Consider the following 21716-nt stretch of genomic DNA (forward strand, 5'->3'; position numbering starts at 1 on the left):
TTCATAACAGTGATGGGTGATGGCCAGCCTCAGTGCTTGGGACTACCTGAGACTGTTCACAAAGGGGAAATTGGTTATAAGGACCATGGGATTGCTACTTTACATCAAAGCAGTCTGCTTAATCTATTGCATTCCTTTATATACCCTCCTCTGTGGCCCCACCCCAGCATGCAATGGCAGACATACCCTTTGATTACTGGTTAAACACATCTTTTACAAGCTTTTCCTTGATTAAGTATTTGAGAGTGAAACAGAAAGCCTGGACATCTACACTGCCAAAGTGGATGGCCATTTGAAAGAACTGTGGGAGGACTGTGTTCTCTGAGGCCTGAACTAAAAGCCTTAATCAGATTGATGGAAGCATTAATGTTGCCTAGGGTTGTCTAGCTTTTTGAATTTCATGTCAAATCGCAGCCAGTTGGACTAGCATTGGTGGCTCACACCTGTAATCCTCCCTACTCAGGAGGCTGAGATCTGAGTGTGAAGGATGGAAAGGATCAATAGATCAATAGATATGTTAAATTGAAACTCCTTTGTACAACTATTTGAAGACAACAATAACAATAACAATAACAACTAGCAAAAGGAGTGATATGCCTATAATTCTAGCTACTCAGGAGGCTGAGATTGAGGACTTCAGTTCAAATCCAGCCCAGGGAGGAAAGTCCGTGAGACCCTTATATTCAATGAACCACCAGAAAGCTCAAAGTGGTGGAACACTAGCTGTGAGCAGAAAAGCTCAGGGACAGTATCCATGCCCTGAGCTCAAGCCCCAAGACCAACAAAATAAAATAGTAAATAGTAATTTGAAAAATATCTTAAGGATATAACTATTTTCCAAAACAAAAATAAATTTAGTGAGTAAGAGAACTTTTTTTTTGTCAGTCATAGGGCTTAAACTCAGGGTCTGGGCACTCTCCCTGATCTCTTTTGCTCAAAGATAGCACTCTACCACTCTGAGACACAGTACCAGTTCCAGTTTTCTGGTAGTTAATTGAAGATAAGAGTCTCGCAGACTTTCCTTCCCTGTCTCCTGAGTAGCTAGGATTATAGGTATGTGCCACTGGTGCCTGGCAAGAGAAGTATTATTTTATGCTTGTTAGTTTTTTAATCCTTAATGTCTAGATTAATACAAGAAGTTGGATGGCCATATCTATGTCTGCATCTTTTTTCTTCGTTTTTTGACTTTAAAAACAAAATTGTGCCTATATTGGGACCTGAACTCAGGGCCTTGCACTCTTTCTTGGCTTTTTTTGTCAAACACAGGCACACTACCACTTTTTTTTGCTGGTCTTGAGGCTTAAATTAAGGGCCTTGGCACTTGGCACAGAGTTTCATCTGCTCAAGGCTAATGCTCTACTGCTTGAGCAACAGCACCACTTCCAGCCTTTTCTGAGTAGTTTATTGGAGATAAGAGTCTCATGAACTTTCCTGCCCAGGCTGGCTTTGAACCACAATCCACAGATCTCAACTTCCTGAGTAGCTAGGATTACAAGCATGAGCCACCAGCACCTGGCTATGTTAACTACTCTAAATAAATAAATGCTTACACATTTTCTCAGCTTTAGTTTTGAGGACATAACCCCCATACACCAAAGCTTGTTGGAATCTTAGATTTTTTTTTCTTTTTGTGTGCCCATCCTGGGGCTTGAATTAGGGCCTGGTGCTGTTCCCAACCTTCTTTTGCTCAAGGCTAGTGGCGCTTCCGTGTCTGTGTGTTTGTGCGTACACCTACACACTTAATTGGAGGTAATACTCTATGGACTTCCCTGCCTGGGCTGCCTTTGTTTTTTTTATTTTTTATTTATTTTTAATTTTTTTATTAATTGAACACAAATTTTTTGACAAGGTGTTGTGCAAAAAGGGTACAGTTACATAGTAGGGCAGTGTGTACATTTCTTGTGATATCTTACTCCCTGTTTTTCTATCCCTTCTCTAGGTCAGGTAGACAATATACAATATACAATGTATCAAGAACATATACAGTAGCCACATGGCCACGCCCAAGAAAGTTCGCCTAGGGCTTTAAATGTAATGTCGATATTAGACCATATGTCGACAGTAGTCTTATATGAATGTACATACATAGCTTTTGAGCTATTATATTCCCCTGACAGGTCAATTTTTGACCTTTATATGTTGAGTAATTGTTTGGTTTTAGTTACATACTGTTGGGTCGCTGCCCCAATCCTGTGGGGAATACTATTTGACAAGCAGTTTTTGGTTTCACAGACTTGGTCTCTACTGTCTCTCCGTCTCCCTTTGTTAACAGTTATATATCAGGGAGATCATGCCCCTTTGTTTTCTGTGTTCTAGGCTTGTCTCGCTCAACATTATTTGTTCGAGTTCTGACCATTTCCCTGCGAATAACAATATTTCACCATTCCTAATTGCTATGTAGTATTCCATTGTGTATAAGTACCATATTTTTTGGATCCATTCATCTGTAGAGGGGCATCTGGGTTGTTTCCATATTTTGGCTATTGTGAATTGTCTGGGCTGCCTTTGAACTGTGATCCTCAGAACTCAGCCTTCCCTGAGTAGTTAGGATTACAGGTGTGAACCACCAGAGCCTGGCCCTACCAGGTTTTATAAAACTTTTTTTGCTTGATCCATTTGTTATCCAGAAGAGGAAGAGAGAGAAAGGAAACATGACTTACTAAATAGACATCTAGCACAGAGACATTATCATCCTGCATTTCGAGAGCATGTGGCTCAGCAGTCAAGTAGATGGTCCCCTCCTCCAGGGTAAAGGTTGAACTGGAAGGTAGTCCTTTACTGAAAAAACAAAGACAAACAATGAGCACATGGCTGCCAGAAAGTTTAAAGACACCTGAGGTGAGTGGCTGAGGTGGTGGCTCTGGCAATGAAACCTTTCTCTGAGAGCTATGCCTTGGAGATAAGCACATTTGGGTTTTAAACATGTGGTTTTGCCTGTAGTGCATTTTGTTTTTATATCCTGTAAGCATGAGACATTTCATGGCATTTGTGAGATGTGATTGGTGTGGTCCCATGTATTGGGAGAGGGGTATGCTGTGAATTACAGGAGCCTGGACTGTCTTTGACTTTCAGTAGTTGCTTTTCACTGGTTCACACTGTCCCTTCTCACGTATTCATACTTTGGCAGTTTGCAGAATAGCTTACGTATCTGTTTATCCTTTTCCCTTTCTTCCCCGCTTTCTTTCTTTTTCCTTTCTTCTTGTCTGTCTTTTCTTTTACTGTGTCTTTTGTTTTCTCTTTTCTCCTCTTTGGCACTAAAGAGTCATGACATGGTTCTCAAGCTTCAATATATATCAGATTAGTTCTGATGTGTATTACTGGTTATAATGCAATTTCTTGAGCTTGTCCACTAGTGTCTCTGATTCTGAGGGTTTGGCTGGTGAATATGCATTTGTGACAAGCTCTCAGGTGACAATGGCACTGGACCAAGGACCAGTGACAAGTGACATAAGCACAGAGCCTACATAGACCTTTAGGAATAACAGTAATTGCCAAAGCAATGCAGGTAGACAGCATATTGATAAGGCATATGAAGAGAGACTACCATATTTTGTTGTGAAATAACCATTATTAATTGTTTGAGTATTAATGAACTAGTCAATTTTATTAGTATTTAAGTTCATATCAGTAGTATGTACAATTCCCCTCCCCCCCATTGAGATACAAGTTAATTATGGTTTTCATTTGTGGAAATTTACCACGGGAAGGTTTTCCAGGAATGGAAATGAACCTAAACGTTGAAGATATGTAAAATATTTAGGAACTAAGAAATCTGAACAATGAAAACAATTTTTCAAAAGGATTCTGTGAGGGGTGACATTGAGCAAGATATATGGTATTCATAAATTGCTTTGTTAAGTGGCAACTCCTTTGTACAACTACTTAGAGATAATAACACAAAATTTAAAAAAGGATTCAATTAAATATTTAAAAAGAGAATTCTGTGAACTCCAATAAAGTGATCCGTATTTTCACTGATAATTAAAAAAAAACATAATAAAAGAAGTTACAGGGGGCTGGAATTATAGATTAGTGGTAGAGTGTTTTCCCAGCATGTGTGGGGGCCCAAGTTCTGTTCCTACCAATAAAAAAAAATGGTTGATACATTTTTTTCTCTCAAATTCTGCACGTGTTAAACAAAATTCTCCTTTGTTTTCAAAATGCTAAAATGTGTTATGATGTCTGTACCAATGGATTTTCCAGGGCAGCATGCATGTGATTTCTTTTCTTCAAGCTGTTACCTTAATATCAACCGCCAGCTTTCACTTTTCAAGAGCTGCCACATTAAGAGCCACAAGTGGTAATGAACAGTGCTTAGGTTATTCTTGTGGATTAAGGACAAAGGTGAAGTAATGGTTGTTGATTGGCTCTGCCTTCCAACCATGAAGATGTGATTCCCACCTCTTGTGGCTTTAAAAGGATCTTACCTGGTTAAGCCTTATGTGAGAGAAAATGCTTTATCTATTTAAGCACCAAAGCAAGAATCAATGGATTCAGAAAGTGTGAAGTTGTGGTAAGACAATTGTACTCTATTTTTGGGGGGAAGGGATTCATAGATCATATAACTAAAGAAATTCGCTAATGACTTCTGGGTTATTTTGTAAACATAATTTACTTGAGGAGGTTCAAAATGGAAGTTTCCTCTTTCTTTCTGAGTTTTTACTTATGTAACTTTTCCTGGGGGAGAGGTGGTGGTGCTGGAGATTGAATCCAGGGACTTGTGAGCCTTAAGTATGTGCTGTGTAACTGTGCTACATCCCTGGCCTTTAAAAAATATGACTGATTGAAACTGAAGGAAAAATGGTAAGTATATTTGAAAGAATTTCACCATAGTCTCACTCATTTGCTACCATTCAACCATATATATTTTATCACTATTTTTCTGTAAATCAACATTAGCATTTTTAAGAACCATTTAAGGAGAGTAATTTGGACACAAAACATCCCTCCCTTCACCACTGAACCCAATCATGTGAATTTTCTAAAAACAAGAACATTCTGTCACATAATACAATGTAATTATCAAACTCAGGAAACTCGGACTGACACAATACTGTGACCTCATCTACAATCCATATTCAAATTCTGCCAACATTTTATTTTAAAAAATAGTCTTCCATTCATACAGTGTGAAATATAGTGAAGTAATTCTGTCTTCTTATGATTCAGAGTTCTTGCCAAGGCAAACCCATTGTAGAACTTGTTTTCAATTTAATACTTATCATGTATTTTTTGGCTACTGTGAGAAAAACCACTGGCATGGTTAAGACAAAATTAAAGTATAAAAACCATACATATGTATACATACACACATATATATGTAATAGTTTTCTATCTTAGAAAGTGGATTATCCTGAGCATTATTAAATTTGTGGGACAAAACTGAGAATCTAAGCCAGGCACTGGTGGGTCACACCTGTAATTCTAGCTACTGAGGAGGTTGAGATCTGAGGACTGCACTTCAAAGCCAGCTCACACAGGAAAGTCCATGAGATTCTTATCTCCAATTAACGACCAGAAAACCGGAAGTGGAGCTGTGGCTCAAAGTAGTAGAGCACTAGCCTTGAGCAAAATAGTTCAGGGGCAGCACTCAGGTCCTGAGTTCAAGCCCCATGATTGACAAAAAAAAAAACAAACCAAAAACCTCCCCCAAACTAAGGATCTAATTTTTGTTGTTGTTGTTTTTTTTTTTTTTTTGCCAGTCCTGGGGCTTGGACTCAGGGCCTGAACACTGTCCCTGGCTTCTCTTTGCTCAAGGCTAGCACTCTGCCACTTGAGCCGCAGCGCCACTTCTGGCCATTTTCTGTATATGTATGTGGTGCTGGGGAATCGAACCGAGGGCTTCATGTATACGAGGCAAGCACTCTTGCCACTAGGCCATATCCCCAGCCCGGATCTAATGGTTTTAAACCTTGACTGCTTAAGAAATTTATAACTCAACATTAAAAAGCAAATATCCAAATGCAAAATTAGAAAAGGATTTGAACAAATATTTCCCTAAAGATGAAGAGTACATATGATATGACCTCATTGATGCAGAATGTCCTCAATAGGCTAATCTATACAGACAGAAAGCAGATTCATAGTTGTCAGCTACAGGGGACAGGAAAGGAATAGAGAAAACTGCTAATGGGTCAGGAGTTTTTCTCTAAGGCATTGAAAATGTTTTAAAATCAGATTCTGGTGATTGGTCCACAACTCCGCGCATCTACGAAAACCTGCTGAATGGTAACGAAGTGGATGAATTTTAAGGTATGGCTATAAAACAACAAAAGAGGTTTAAGAGGCACCTTACAGTCATAATTCCGAACTTGATCTTTCAACAAACAGTATGGGAATTACCAAGAAATGTCACATGCTATATTTTTCAGGTCTGATGCATGTTAAGACTGCTTTGAATTAATATCTGTTTTTTTTCACCAGTCATTCAAAAATGTATTCTTTTTTTTATTCCAGAGAAAACTAATGCATAATTGAGCTGGCAAGATCAAAGAGTTGGTTCTGAAATTGGAATCTTAAGATGAGGAGACGAAGATGGCAGCTCTTAGAGTCCCTGGGGGAACCATCTCTAATGTCCTAGGACCAGAGCTGGTGGGCAAGGAGCATGAACAAGAGGACCAGCTCTGGGAAGATGTCTGCCGAATACCTGGTCTGGTTGGAAGAAGTGTATTTTGAAGAAGAGAGTTTTAAAAATCTGAATGATTGCTAAAATAAGAAATGGGAAATTCCCACAAAACTCCAATTTTCTGTGGCTTCTCTGAGAAACCAAGGAAGATGTGAACTTTGACCCACGTTTATGAGTAGCAGCAAGATTGTGGTTTTCTCCTTTTTTTTAATTTTATATCATTTTGTTTAAAAAATTATTTATCCTCTGCCTATTCTTCCTTCGCTTGCTCCTTCTCTTCGTCCTCCTATCATCATCATCATCATCATCATCATCATCATCATCATCATCATCATCATATTTGGAGGTTTCTTTAAAACTGGGCATGTTGCTAGGCGCTGGTGGCTCAAGCTTGTAATCCTATGATCAAGGTTCAAATCCAGCCTGGGTAGGATCTGTGAGACTTAGCTCCAATTAATCACCAAACAGTCATAAGTAGAGCTGTGGCTCAAGTGGTAGAGTACTAGCCTTGAACACAGGACAGTGCCCAGGCCCTGAGTTCCAGCCCCAGGGCCAGCATACACACACACACACACACACACACACACACACACACACACACACACACACACACACACACACACACTAAACTGGGCATGTCCTCTGCCTGACTCCAGGTCCTGGCCACTCCCTTTGGCATGTGATATCATCCCTTCTTTGTTGGCCCAACAGTTCTATTGGAAGATAAGGGCTGGAAATGATGAAATGCAGCAATATGTTCAGGGTTGCTCAGAAGTTAAAAGAGTTTGAATCTGGACTAGTTTTCTGCCGATTGCCTTTTCCATGGTTATCTTTATTGAGATTTGAGAAATGTGTCATTGCGGAGAATAAGAGGGCTCAGGCAGATATGGCTGGAAGCATGCAAAATAACCACATCCTATGAGGAGAAACCAGCAGGGTGCAGAATGTACCATGTGAGCTGTGTCAGTCTTTGCTCTCTTGGGGTGAGTAACAATAAACAGAAATGTTTGAGGAAAAGAAAGAAGGCAAGAAAAAGCCTGAAGAGTTAAAGTAAACCCCATTTTCAGGCAGCCCCCGTTTTGTTGTCTGTTTAAACTTTGAGTAACCCAGGCCACCAATTATCCCAGGTAGCAGGACAAGCTTATTAGGGCCCAGCCGGTCAGGAAACTCCCTGCTTAACTCTAACTGCCTGGAAATGCTTAACTCTAACTGCCCCGAATGCCTCAAGCCCTGAGCCAATCAGATTTGTACCCGTATCCTAATCTTGCTTGAACACCTGATAGTTGTAACTTTGGCTTTTTGCCTTTATAAGCTCTGTGAAATCTCAGCTCGGGGCTTCCTCCTAACCTCCGCTATGTCGGTGGGTAGGATGAGGCCCGATCTGCAGCTCGCCTGAATAAAACCTTGCTTTTGCATTTCAGAACATCTGGCGGTCTTCTTGGTGGTCTTCTCGCGACTTGGGCATAACAAGCCTTACAAAGCAACCTATCTAAAAAATAACAAGCATATTTAGTAAACATAACAAAGCTATTTAGGCTTCCAACAGCTTTTTAGTTAACAGAAAAATGGAAAAATTGAAAATATTGAAATAAAAGAACATGGTCAAATTTAGAGCCCTTTGTAATTTATCAAGTGTTTTTGTGTTTTTTGAACAAGAATCTCACTATGTAGTCCAGATTGGACTTGAACTTGAGATCTTCCTGCTTCCACCTCCTGTTTCAGATGGGATTATAAACATGTGCCACCACACCAAGGCATTTCATAGTTAAATTGTCATTAAATGTATTTTGAGTGATCTGACTTACTGTCTGGCAGTGAATGAAAGCTACTATTTATTATCCTCACTAGCCATATACACAGAGTGAGATCAAAGGTTCCTTCCATAATTTTAGATTAGAAATTATACAACCTATCAGCCAGGAAATGATGACTGCATTTTAAAGAAACTTGAAACCTAAGCTGATGCAACCTTCACAAGCTGAGTAGAAGTTTTGGGAACAGATAGATTTGGCATTTGGCGGGTAGGGGGTGGGGAGCAGTGTCCGGCTCCTCCACTTAGCTGTGTGTGATACAGGTTAAGTTTCTTAACCTCTGTGAGCTCCGTTTCCTATATCCCAAAAATCAGGATAGAAATCCTGAATAGGTAGGGTTGGTAGAGGGATTAGTGATAATGAATGTACAAGGCAAACACCCAGTGAGCATCTGTGCCTGCTCTAGTGCCAGGATTTATCAGTGATCAAAATAAAGTCTCTGCTCCTAGAATTCACCCAGGATCAAGGAAGATGGACAATGAGATGATAATGGTCTGGGGATGAAGCTCAGTGGCAAAGCCAGCATGAGTAAGGCCTTGGGTTTGAACCACATCACCATAGGAGAAAACTGATCGTGTTGGTCAAAACTGGGAAGGAAAAAGAAAGATAGGAATAGAAAGTGAGTGAGTGATAGGCCAGAGGTCAATTCCAAAATAGCAAGCTCTCCTTGCTTTGTCATTGGAGTCCTTGGGAACTTAGGTGTGAATCAGACACTCCACAGAACAAATTTCGAGCCCTTAAAAGTAAAGTTTCGCTAGGCACTGGTGGCTCACGTAATCTTAGCTACTCAGGAGGCTGAGAGCTGAAACTAGCTTGGGGAAAGAAAGTCTGTGAGACTCTTATCTCCAATTAAACACCAGAAAACTGGAAGCGGCTCTGTGACTCAAAATGGTGGAGTGTTAGCAGGGAGCACAAAAGCTCAGGGACAGCGCCCAGGCCCAGAATTCAAGCCACAGGACCCAACAGAAAAAAGAAAAAAGGGAAGTTCCTTTTGATGGACTGGGGCAGATGCCCTGCTCATCCATACTTCCCTCTAATGAGCATAACCTAGTTGCTAACTAACCTCTTCTAAAGGCTGGAGGTGGGCGGTTGGCTAAGGGTAGCAAAACTGGCTTCTGACCACTTCCTTTACAAGGATGACAAGTTCATACTTGCTTTTGTATTGGGCCTCAGTCAAAAGTGATACTAAAAATACTTCATTCTGATATCAGTATGGTATTTTTAGCAAAAGACAGCTTAGCAAAGGTTATGAACACTACTGGAGATAAGGCGAATCTTTCTAATTAAGGAAGGTTTTTCATAGGACATGAAGTATTACGTTGACTGATGAACAAATATGTATGTATATGTACATATGTACATATATGAAATTACTGGGGGCTGAGTGCAGTAGCTGACACTTGTAATCAAGTGAGGATTGTGGTAAAAATCCAACACAGGGAAAAAGTGAGACCCTATCTCAAAGCTAAACATGGTGGTTCACACTTGTTATCACAGCTACAGGTGAAGCCCTAGGCAGGAGGATTTTACTTTGAAGCTGTCCCCAGGAAAAATTCAAGATTCAGTCTGAAAAATAACTAAAGCATAAAGGGTTGGGCTGTGGCTCAAGTGGTAGAGTGCCTGCCTAGCAAGCATGAGGTCCTGAGTTCAACCCTAATAATGCGGGGGTGGGGGAAAAAGAAGAAAAAAGAAATATAATTATTAAAAAAAGTAAGGATGCTGGGTGCCAGTGGCTCATGCCTGTAATCCTAGCAACTCAGGAGGCTTAGATCCGAGGATACTGGTTCATGGTTCAAAGCCAGCCTGGCAGGAAATTCTGTGACACTCTTATCTCCAATTAGCCACCAGAAAACTGGAAGTGGTGCTGTGGCTCAAAGTGGTAGAGCACTTGCCTTGAGCTGAAGAGCTTAGGGGCAGTGCCCAGACCTAGAGTTCAAGCTCTACAACCACCATCACCGACAACAAAAAAAGTAAAGCCAGGAGCTAGTGGCTCACACTTGTAATCCTAGCTACTCAGAAGGCTTAGATCTCAGGACTGCAGTTTGAAGTCAGCCTGGGCTATTAAGTCTATGGAGTCTTATCTCCAATTATCTACCAGTAAACCAGAAGTGGAGCTGTGGCTCAAAGTGGTAGAACACTAGTCTTGAGCAGAAAAGGTCAGGGATAGCACCAGGCCCCAAATTCAATGCCCACAGCTGATCCCCAAAACAGTAAGGAAATAAGACAGAAGTAAACTATTTTATCAAAAGAAATGCATTCATAATCTGTAGCAAATTTCTTTTTTTAAATTTATTTATTAATTAAACAAATTTTTTTGACAAGGTGTTGTGCAAAAGGGGTAAAGTTACATAGTAGGGCAGTGTGTACATTTCTTTTTTTTTTTTTTTGGCCAGTCCTGGGCCTTGGACTCAGGGCCTAAGCACTGTCCCTGGCTTCTTCCCGCTCAAGGCTAGCACTCTGCCACTTGAGCCACAGCGCCGCTTTTGGCCGTTTTCTGCATATGTGGTGCTGGGGAATCGAACCTAGGGCCTCGTGTATCCGAGGCAGGCACTCTTGCCACTAGGCTATATCCCCAGCCCCTATGTGTGTACATTTCTTGTGATATCTCACACCCTGTTTTTCTTTCCCTTCCCTAGGTCAGATAGACATATATACAATACACAATGTACCAAGAACATATACAGTAGCCACGTGGCCTACGCCAAAGGAAATTCGCCTAGGGCTTTAAATGTAATGTCGACAATAGACAATATGTCGACAATAGTCTTATATGAACACCCATACATAGCTTTTGAACTATGTGATCCACTGAGAGGTCAATTTTTTTTTTTTTTTTTTTGGCCAGTCCTGGGCCTTGGACTCAGGGCCTGAGCACTGTCCCTGGCTTCTTCCCGCTCAAGGCTAGCACTCTGCCACTTGAGCCACAGCGCCGCTTCTGGCCGTTTTCTGTATATGTGGTGCTGGGGAATCGAACCTAGGGCCTCGTGTATCCGAGGCAGGCACTCTTGCCACTAGGCTATATCCCCAGCCCCAAGAGAGAGGTCAATTTTTGACCTTCATATGTTGAGTAGTTCTTTGGTTTTAGTTACATAATGTAGGGTCGCTGACCTAAACCTGTGGGAAATACCATTTGACAGGAAGCTTTTGGTTTCACAGACCTGGTCTCTACTGTCTCCCCCTCCCCCCACCTTAACAGTCATATATCAGGGAGATCATGCTCTTTTGTTTTCTGTGTTCTAAGCTTGTCTCACTCCACATTATTTGCTCAAGTTCTGACCATTTCCCTGCGAATACTAATATTTCACCATTTCTAATTGCTATGTAGTATTCCATTGTGTATAGGTGCCATATTTTTTGGATCCATTCGTCTGTGGAGGGGCATCTGGGTTGTTTCCATATTTTGGCTATTGTGAATTGTGCAGCGATAAACATGGAAATGCAGATGTCTTTTTGATATCTTGGGACCTGTTGTTCAGGATAGATGCCTAGGAGTGGTATGGCTGGGTCATAGGGAAGGTCTATGTTGAGCTTTTTGAGGAACCTCCATACTGTTCTCCAAAGTGGTTGTACTAATTTGCACTCCCACCAACAATGGAGAAGGGTTCCTCTTTCCCCGCACCCCCTCCAGCATTTGTTGTTGCCTGAGTTCAGAGTATAGACCATTCTAACTGGAGTGAGGTGGTATCTCAGGGTTGTTTTTATTTGCATTTCCTTTACTGCCAGGGATGTTGAACATTTCCTCATATGTTTCTTTGCCATTTTTATCTCTTCTCTTGTGAAGTCTCTCTTTAGCTCCTTTGCCCATTTCCTAATTGGTTTACTGGGCTTGGAGGGGCTTAGTTTTTTGAGTTCTCTGTAGATGACTGATATTAGGCCTTTGTCTGTTGCTGTGCTGGTAAAGATCCTTTCCCATATGGTTGGCTGTCTTTCTAGTTCGGTGGCTATGTCCTTAGCTGTGCAGAAACTTTATAATTTGTAGTAGTCCCATTTGTCGAGTCTCTCCCCTATCTGTTGTGCCCCTGCGACTCTATTCAGGAAGTTCCTTCCTGTGCCTATAAGTTCTAACGTCTTTCCTACTCTGTCCTTCAGTAGTTTCAGTAGTTTCAAGGATTCAGGTCTGATATTGAGGTCCTTGATCCATTTTGAGTTGATCTTGGTGCATGGTGATAGGCTTGGGTTTACTTTGAGTTTTCTGCATATGGCTGCCCAGTTTTCTTAGCACCAGTAGTTGAAGAGGCTATGTTTATTTCATTGTATGTCTTTGGCTCCTTTGTTGAATATCAGCTAACTGTAAAAGTGCGGCTTTATTTCTGGATCTTCAATTCTAATCCATTGGTCTTCAGGTCTGTTTTTATGCCAATACCAGGCTGTTTTTGTTATGATAGCTCTATAATAGAGCTTGAAGTCTGGTATTGTGATACCTCCTGCACTGCTTTTTTTTTTTTTTTTTTTTACCTAGAATTGCTTTGGCTATTCTAGGTCTTTTGCTGTTCCATATGAATTTATGGGTTGCTTTCTCTATTTCAGTGAAGAATGTAGCTGGGATTTTGATGGGGATTGCATTGAATTTGTATAACATTTTGGGCAATATGGCCATTTTCACTATATTGATTCTGCCTACCCATGAGCATGGGAGGTCTTTCCATCTCCTTGTGTCTTCTTTGATTTCCCTTATTAGATTTTTATAGTTCTCATTAAATAGGTCCATCACGTCCTTGGTTAGGTTGATCTCTAGGTACTTTATTCTTTTTTTGGCGACTGTAAATGGAATTGTTTCCATAATTTCCTTTTCTGCTTGTACATTGCTGGTGTACAGAAAGGCCGCTGACTTTTGTGGACTGATTTTGTATCCTGCTACTTTGCCAAAACGGTTTATTAGGTGTAGGAGTTTGGGGACTGAGTTTTTTGGGTCCTTCAGATATAAGATCATGTCATCTGCAAATAGGGATAGCTTGATTTCTTCCTTGCCGATGTGGATCCCTTTGATGTCTTCCTCTTGCCTTATTGCTATGGCTAGGGATTCCAGCACTATGTTGAAAAGAAGTGGGGAGAGTGGGCATCCTTCCTGAGTTTAGGGGGAATGATTTTAGTTTCTCCCCATTTAATACGATATTAGCAGTTGGTCTGTTGTAGAGGAATGTTCCATCTATTCCTGTTCTCTCTGTAGCAAATTTCTGTGCCCTTGACGATATACTATATAGAAAGTGAAAGATACCCTAAAAAGGGTTCTCATTTAAATGCTTTTGGTATTGATTAATTGAATAGTCATTTCTGCTTTTGGGCAATATTCTTGTTAGTGCCACGGGGCTATTAGAATAGATTTCTAATTTTTCTACTGGTGAGTTTCCCAGGGGGACACTTAGCAGGAGTGGAGATGATGTGTAATCTCCCTTGGAGTGTAACAGGGGTGCTGAGTTCCTCACCTTTCCTCAAGCTAGGCCTGGAAAGATCTGATTTTAGAAGCCATATTAGGTGACTGTGTTAAGGGCTTGGCAACCTGCCTGGGTTCTGCACCATCAGGTTTGGCTACAATTCCCACGATTCAGATTGTCCTTGGGCTAATCGTGTCTAATTTGCAACAAGCGTCCCAGGAAACTGTTAATCTACTTGGTTCTGTTCTCTGTTCCTAGGGCCCAGGGGCTGCCAGCACTCCCCCGCTCTGAGCTCCTGGCTCTGCAAACTTCTCATATGCGAGAGTTGTGCAGCACAGGAGAATTTCACCTCCTGGCTGCAATAATCCTGGCTAATTTCACAGCCTGGAACATTGATTTCTGGTTTGTAGAACTAATAAGGGTTTTATAGCTCATTCTCCTGGGGACATTTTCAGAGGAACATATGGTACCAGTCCATTTTTGTCTTTTAAAAGTCATTCTCTCATTGCCTCAATTATTTTTTAATATCAAAGAAATAACATCATTATATATCACACAGTATAGATGACTGGGAATGAAAAGCAAAATTTTCCTGTCCTTCCTTCCAATCCCCCATTTAAGGGTGGGCTCTGGGCCTTATTCTCACTTGGCAATTTCTGCTCATGACTGGTGTCATGAACCAGGCTTCCAGTTCTGGCTTTTTGTTGGGTAATTTGGAGATGACTCTTGAGGATTTGTCTGCCTTTTTGAATGAAGAGATTGTCAGATCAGCCTCCTAAGTAGCTAGTGGATTCTAGGTGTGACAGTGAGGGCACAGCTAAAAGCTATCTTGTAATGAATGGAGGAATGAAAGACAATTCGAACCCAAGACAGCATGGATAGATTTATGAGAAAGGACATTTACTCCTATTATAATGTATTTCCTTCCAACATTTGCTCTGCATTTTTAAAATTTTTATTCATTCTTTAACCATCAATAAGCTATTTAACCACTTTTTTCAGTCTGTCAACGATATCCCACTTATCCTTTTTCATCTTTGTCTTGCCTTTCTCCTCTTACTTTATATTAGACAAATTAAAAACAACAACCTTTGTCTTATTTTTTCATAGCTAATAACACACATATTACAAACTAAAATTTTCCTTCTTTGCTTTGGCTTTAAAATTAGAAAATGAATAGACAGAGTTTATATTATTATGACTAAGTAAATTGACTTAGTAAATTAGCTAAGTAAATTGTTGACTGCTTGGCCAATGGTGTGTTAAAGTTACATCTTCCTCTCTGGGATCAAAGTCATGATCCCTAAACTGTGCCAAGAAAAGTGTTTCCAATATCAAGGTTAAATGGAATTTCTGGTTTTCTTTCCCTCCCTTCCTCCCTCCCTCCCTCCTTCTTCCTTTCCTTTTTTTCTCTTTCTCCTCCCTCCCTCCTTCTGTCTCTTCCCTCCCTCTCTCTTTCCTCCTTCCCTACACCCCACCCCAGCCCATTTATCTTTTTACTTAAATTTACACCACAATGTACCACCCCAAGCTAGAACATTCTGCCTTTCGTATGCGTGCTGCTATAAAGGATAAGCCCCATATTGGAGGTTAGCTGAGGCTGAGCTATAGGTCCTGCTTCTCTGCTCATCAGGTAGAACACTGGGCAAGTCATCACTTAGACACAAAGGACAACTTCTGCCCAACTCATCTCACATGGCCATCCAGAGGGCCCAGCTGGATAACATAAGTGCAAGGGAGAAAGGCCAGCAGATGGTCATGCTCTTCAGTACCAACGGAGGAAATGAGCAGCATGGCTTTTACCTCTGGGAGGCTGCCAGGGCCCAGGGGCCTTTGATGAGTGCTGCTTGCATAGACACACTTTTTATAAGTCCTTGGAAAGAATTCCTTTCCTGCTATTCTAAGCTTTGCTACCGGAACATTAACCGATAAGAAATGTTTCCTTGCAGAGAAAGTCCACAAATACACCCCTGTCCCATTTAATGGCTGTGAATCCCTTCTCACTGCTAGAGGCACACACTGCCTCTGAGCAAAATGGATCCTGCAGGCCCCAGGCACGCCTTGTGGCTAGCTCCGAAAGTTCACTTTGGTGTGGGGTGGGGATGAGGAGAAGCTGCTCCCAGAATGTGGGAATCCACGAGGGCTGGCACTGAACTTTGCATGTGAAGCCTGCATGGTGTCAGAGTACAGGAAGCCTCATGCCCTGGCAGGATAGTGCATCTCTGGCAACGTGGGCTCTGGCTGAGCGGCTAGGTGAGTCTACAAGATGACCTAAAAATGGATCCAGAAGCGGAAAGGCCTTGAACAAGACTGCAGTGTCCAGACCCCCTTACCTGCCTACCTTCCTAACCTTCCCTTTGAAATAAAAAGTCTTTCAGAAAGCTTGATTTGTCAGTCCTTTCTTCTTTCTGAACACGAACATGGCTGCTGTTCTTGTTCATACTCCCACTTTTGATATCTTGACCATCTGTTTTTGTTTTGTTTTGTTTTTGTTGTGTTGGTAGTGGTGGTGGTGGGGCTTGACCTGAGGGCTGGGTGCTGTCCCTGAGCTTTTTTGCTCAAGGCTAGTGCTCTACCACTTTGAGCCACAGCTCCACTTCCAGTGTTTTGGTGGTGAACTGGAGAGAAGAGTCTCACAGATTCTCCTGTCCTGGCTGGCTTCAAATTGGGATCCTCAGATCTCAACCTCCTGAGTGGCTAGGATTACAGGTGTGAGACATCAGCACCTGGCTGACCAGGAAAGCCTACACAGCCATGGGCACTCCCTTCTACATACTGACCGATGGCTGCCATGTGGGTCAACAGCTTTAGCATAACTTTCCTTATTGCCCCCTTGTAAGTGAACACTCCAGGCACAAAGCCTGCTGCAGACATAGCATAAAGAACACATTTTAGAACTGACAGGCAAAAAAGGAAGCCAGTGTGTTCCCAGCACTATTAGTTCTGGGGACAGGAAGCCACAGTTGTTCAAAGATCTGGCAGCCACTGAGCTCTACCAGCAGCAGCCATTGAAGCAAGGACAGGGCCATGTACCTGCTAAGAGGAGCGTGTGTACACATGTGGGTCATGGCTGGAGGAAAAAAAAATCTTTGTTCAAGGACCTTTTCTCTAGATCTTACTTTTCTTTCCAGAATATACACAGGTATCTTCTCTCTTCTCTCTCTCTGTCTCATGCGTGCATGGGTGCACACACACACACACACACACACAATGAAAGCAGGCAGCTATCACTGGCTGCCTATGTTCATGTTATGATGCTTATATTACATATACTATTTCATGTCACCATTGACAATCGCCCTTTTATACTACTTCTCTTCCTATGTGTCTTCTGTATTTGAATATTATGGCCAATTGGTCTCAACACAGGTGGCACCTGGATCTGAACACAGGATTGACCCTAGAGCAATATCTGTCCTGCATGGACTTGTTTTAAGCAGTCCAGTCACTGCTGAGAGTTAACTTTTTCCTGTGGTTCTAAGATGATTCCATCAATAATAGTTCATTTCTTTTAAAAGAAGAGATAAAGAGGCTGGGCAGTTGTGACTCACACCTGGAACTCTCGCTCCTCAGGAGGCTAAGATCTGAGGACAGTAGTTTGAGGTCAGCTTGGGCAGGAAAGTCTTTGAGATTCTTACCTCCAATTAACCACCAAATATCTGGAAGTGGAGCTGTGGCTCAAGTGGTAGAGCACTAACCTTGAGCACAAAAGCTCAGGGACAGCGCTAAGGCCCAGAGTTTAAGACCCATGACCAGAAAAAAAAGATACATGACATACACCTATTTCCAAATGGTAAATCTATTAGTAGAGACAACCTTGATTTTTTTTTGGGGGGGGGGTCTGTATAAAAAGGATCAGAACTAGCTGAGTGCTGGTGGCTCACACCTGAATTGTACCTACTGAGGAGGCTGAGATCTGGAGGATCACAGCTTGAAGCCAGCCCAAAGAGAAAAGTCTGTGACAGTCCATCTCCAAAATAGCCAACAAAAAGCTGGGCTAAAAATGTGTCTCACAGCTGTCAGTGGCTCACACCTGCTGGCTACTCAAGAGGTTAAGATCCAAGGATAGTGGTTCAAATCCAGTCTAGGCAGGAAAGTCTGTGAGACTCTTATCTCCAATTAACCACCATAAAGCCAGAAATGGAGCTATGATTTAAGTGGCAGAGCACTAGCCTAGAGCAAAAAAGCTCAAGGACAGCATTCAGGCCCTGAGTTCAAGCCCCAGTACCAGCACACGTGTACACGTACGTGTGCACACACACACACATACACACAAAGACAAAGTGTTAGAGAACTAGCTGAGCAAGCCAGGTGGAGCTAGCAAGAAGACTTGATTCAAATTCTAATACTACCAAAAATAGAGGTGCAGAAATAATGCTTAAAAATATAAACCTGTAAATACTTACTTAAAGATAATAGTAATAGAAAAGAAGCCTTTAAAACCCTAACCTCATGCCATATACAGAACCTAATTTGTGATAGTTTATAGATAAAAAGTGAAAGTTAAAAACTACTAAGTTTTCAGAGAAAATTAAAATCCTTTTGTCCTTGGGGTCATGCTAAAGAAGGAGAAGAAAGGAACTTCATGGTGGAATAAAAGAATTTCTTTACTTAGATCTGGTGATAATTTCTTGTAGCTACATTTGTCTAAGTTCACAGAATCATTCATTTAAGATTTCTGCATTTTGTTATACACAAATTATACTTCCACAGCAAACTGTCAGCATAAGAACCAGTATCTGGTTTTCTATTTAAAAAAACCCCATAAATCATCCATTCAAATATGACTACTTTATTCCGGGCACTGTACTAAGGAACTTAATAAGTAGTTTGTACATGGCTGGGCTGCTAACTTAGGAAGCAGTCAAAAAACAGAAGCAACAACCCAAGTATCCATTGACAAATGAATTGTTAAAGAAAACACACACACAGATACATGTAAATACACACTATAGAGCATTATTAAGCCTTAAAAAGAAGGAAATCCTTCCATTTAAGACAACATAAATTAACATAGAGAATATTATGCCTAGAGAAATAAGCCAGACATAGAAGGAACAATACTGCAGGAGCTCACTAAGATGTGAAATCTAAAGGTCAAGTTCATAAAAGCATGAAAATCAATACTAGAAAGGTGGTTATCAAAGGTGGTTATTGGGTGTGAAGGGGTGGGGGCAGGGAAGGAGACCGGGAGATGTTGGTGAAAGATCACAAAGGTTTCATTATAAAAGATGAATGAGTAAGTCCTAGAGACCTACTACACTGCATAGTTAACAATTTTGAATTGCATATATACTTGAATTGTGTTTGTGTTCATGGATGTGTACGTGTGTGTGTGTGTGTGTGTGTGTTTGTGTATGTATGCACACGTGTGCCAGTCCTGGGGCTTGAACTTAGGGACTGGGCACTGTCCCTGAGCTTTTCTGCTTAAGGTTAATGCTCTACCACTTGGGCCACAGCTTCACTTTCAGCTTTTTGGTGGTTAATTGGTTGATTAGAGTCTCACAGACTTTTTTTGTCCAGACTGGCTTTGGACAGTGATCATTAGATCTCAACTTCCTGAGTAGTTAGAATTAAAAGCATAAGCCAATGGTGGCCAGTTGCATACTTGAAATTTGCTAAGGGAATTGATGTTAAATCATCTGCTATACAACAAAACAAGTATGAGATGGAATAGAGTGGTCAGCAAGTATGAGATGGAATAGAGTGCCTCAACAAATAAATATTAAATATTTACAAACAAATAAATATTAAAAGAAAACAATAACTCTATACTTGATTACTGTAAAATGAAGAAATGAACTGATGACATCCACCCAAACAATTCCCTAGTAAACAATAAACCAAAAGAAAAATCTTGATTAAATAAATTTCTATTGGGTATCACACTACTGAATAGCTTCTGCTTTCAAGAAAAGATGTTTGAGCCAGGAGCTAGTGGCTCACACCGGTAATCTTAGCTATTCAGGAGGCTGAGATCTGAAGATCATGGTTGAAAGCTAGCCTGAGCAGAAAAGTTCGTGAGACTCTTATCTCTAGTTACCCACCAGAAAACCACAAGTGGAGCTGTGGCTAAAAGTATTAGAGTGCTAGCCTTGAAATGAAGAGCTAAAGGACAGCAGCCAGGCTCTGAGTTCAGGTTGCATGGCAAAAAATGGAGGAAAATAAAGAAAAGGTGTTTGTCTAGTCATATTTGGTAGAGCCTAACACCAGAATTGGTTTCTTTCCTAGAGTGCTATTAATGTTTTTTTTTTTTTTTTTTTTTTTTTTTTGGCCAGTCCTGGGCCGTGAACTCAGGGCCTGAGCACTGTCCCTGGCTTCTTTTTTGCTCAAGGCTAGCACCACTTCTGGCCATTTTCTGTATATGTGGTGCTGAGGAATAGAACCCAGGGCCTCATGTATACGAGGCAAGCACTCTTGCCACTAGGCCATATTCCCAGCCCCGCTATCCATGGTTTTGAGAGATAATATATTTAGGTAGATCCTAGAGGTGAGACTCAAGGTGATCTGGAAAAATTGCAGTATAGGTGGTTCACAACACTCTTGGATAGACAACGCACACTAAAAGCAGACCTCAATGTGCTCTGCAGTATGTACAAGCAGCAAAAGGGCAATAAGTACTGGGAATTTTAAATCACAAAGGGCCCGTAGGGGTCCTGGGCTCATAGGAGCACATGATATGTGGAAGAAATAGTTACCAGAAGAGGCAGTGTGGCTGAGCTCTGGTGCCAAAATGGCATGAAGTGACCAAGTGTTCTGTATCTGAAGAAACACTGAACCTTCCTGAGTCATAGAGTTTCCTCCTCTAAAATTCAAGACTACAGGTTTGATAAAGTCTTTTTGGCTTCCAATAGCTTTGATTCTTAGCCCTAGTTAATCCTCTATCCGACCAAAGCCTGAGCTCAGAAAAGACAATATGCTGAATTAGAAATGCCTTTTGCCGCATAAGGCAATGGCAGCAATAAGGGTTTAAGATAGAGTGAGCAGGGCTGGGAATATAGCCTAATGGCAAGAGTGCTTGACTCGTATACATGAAGCCCTGGGTTTGATTCCCCAGCACCACATATATAGAAAATGGCCAGAAGTGGCGCTGTGGCTCAAGTGGCAGAGTGCTAGCCTTGAGCAAAGAGAAGCCAGGGACAGTGCTCAGGCCCTGAGTCCAAGGCCCAGGACTGGCAAAAAAAAAAAAGATAAAGTGAGCAGGGAGTAATTCCCAACCTGAGTACCATCATCCCTTCATACTTTACCTCAATAGCATAAAGTACAGTCCTCAAGAGTCCCACTGATGGCCGCTGATAGCCAGACCCTGCCATCTCTTCACATTTACTATTCTTAGGGTTGAAAACAAACAAAAACAAGTTGGAAAAATAAGGCTTTATTCAGAGAGATGGTGTTATAGACTAAATTGTGTTCCCTAAAGTGTGTACATTGAAAATCTAGCCTGAGTAGCTCATATGTGACTTCATTCAGGAATAAGGTTATTAAGGATACATTAAGATGGGGGTTATAGCTGAGTGCCGGTGGCTCAAACCTATAATCCTAGTTACTCAGGAGGCTGAGATCTGAGGATCATGGTTCAAAGCCAGCTGGGGCTGGAAAGTCTGTGAGACTCTAATCTCCAATTAACTACCAGAAAAATGGAAGTGGTACTGTGGCTCAAAGTGGTAGAATGCCAGCCTTGAGAGGAAAAGCTAAGTGACAGCATCCAGGCTCTGAGTTCAAGCTCCATGACTGGCAAAAAAGAAAACAAAAAATGAGGGTTATGCAGAAGTAAGTATATCTTACTTCTAGATGACTGGCAACCTTATAAAAGAGAGAAATTTATAAATTGCAGAAGGAGAATTCCATGTGAAGATAAAAGCAGAATTATATGCCAAAGGATGCTAAAGATTGCCAACAAACCATAAG

General features: G+C 41.3%; 1 protein-coding gene across 2 annotated transcripts in view; it reads right to left on the reverse strand.

Moving 5' to 3' along the window:
* The window catches only part of Pip5k1b (phosphatidylinositol-4-phosphate 5-kinase type 1 beta), a 250200-nt gene that overhangs the window by 9341 nt on the left and 219143 nt on the right, over nt 1-21716 (reverse strand). For both annotated transcript variants that reach the window (XM_048332891.1, XM_048332901.1), the window contains one exon: nt 2661-2778. In XM_048332891.1, coding sequence (XP_048188848.1) covers nt 2661-2778 — 118 coding nt within the window. The remainder of the gene's footprint in view (nt 1-2660; nt 2779-21716) is intronic.

This window comes from Perognathus longimembris, chromosome 1, assembly GCF_023159225.1.
Source record: "Perognathus longimembris pacificus isolate PPM17 chromosome 1, ASM2315922v1, whole genome shotgun sequence".
Taxonomy (NCBI): Eukaryota; Metazoa; Chordata; class Mammalia; order Rodentia; family Heteromyidae; genus Perognathus; species Perognathus longimembris.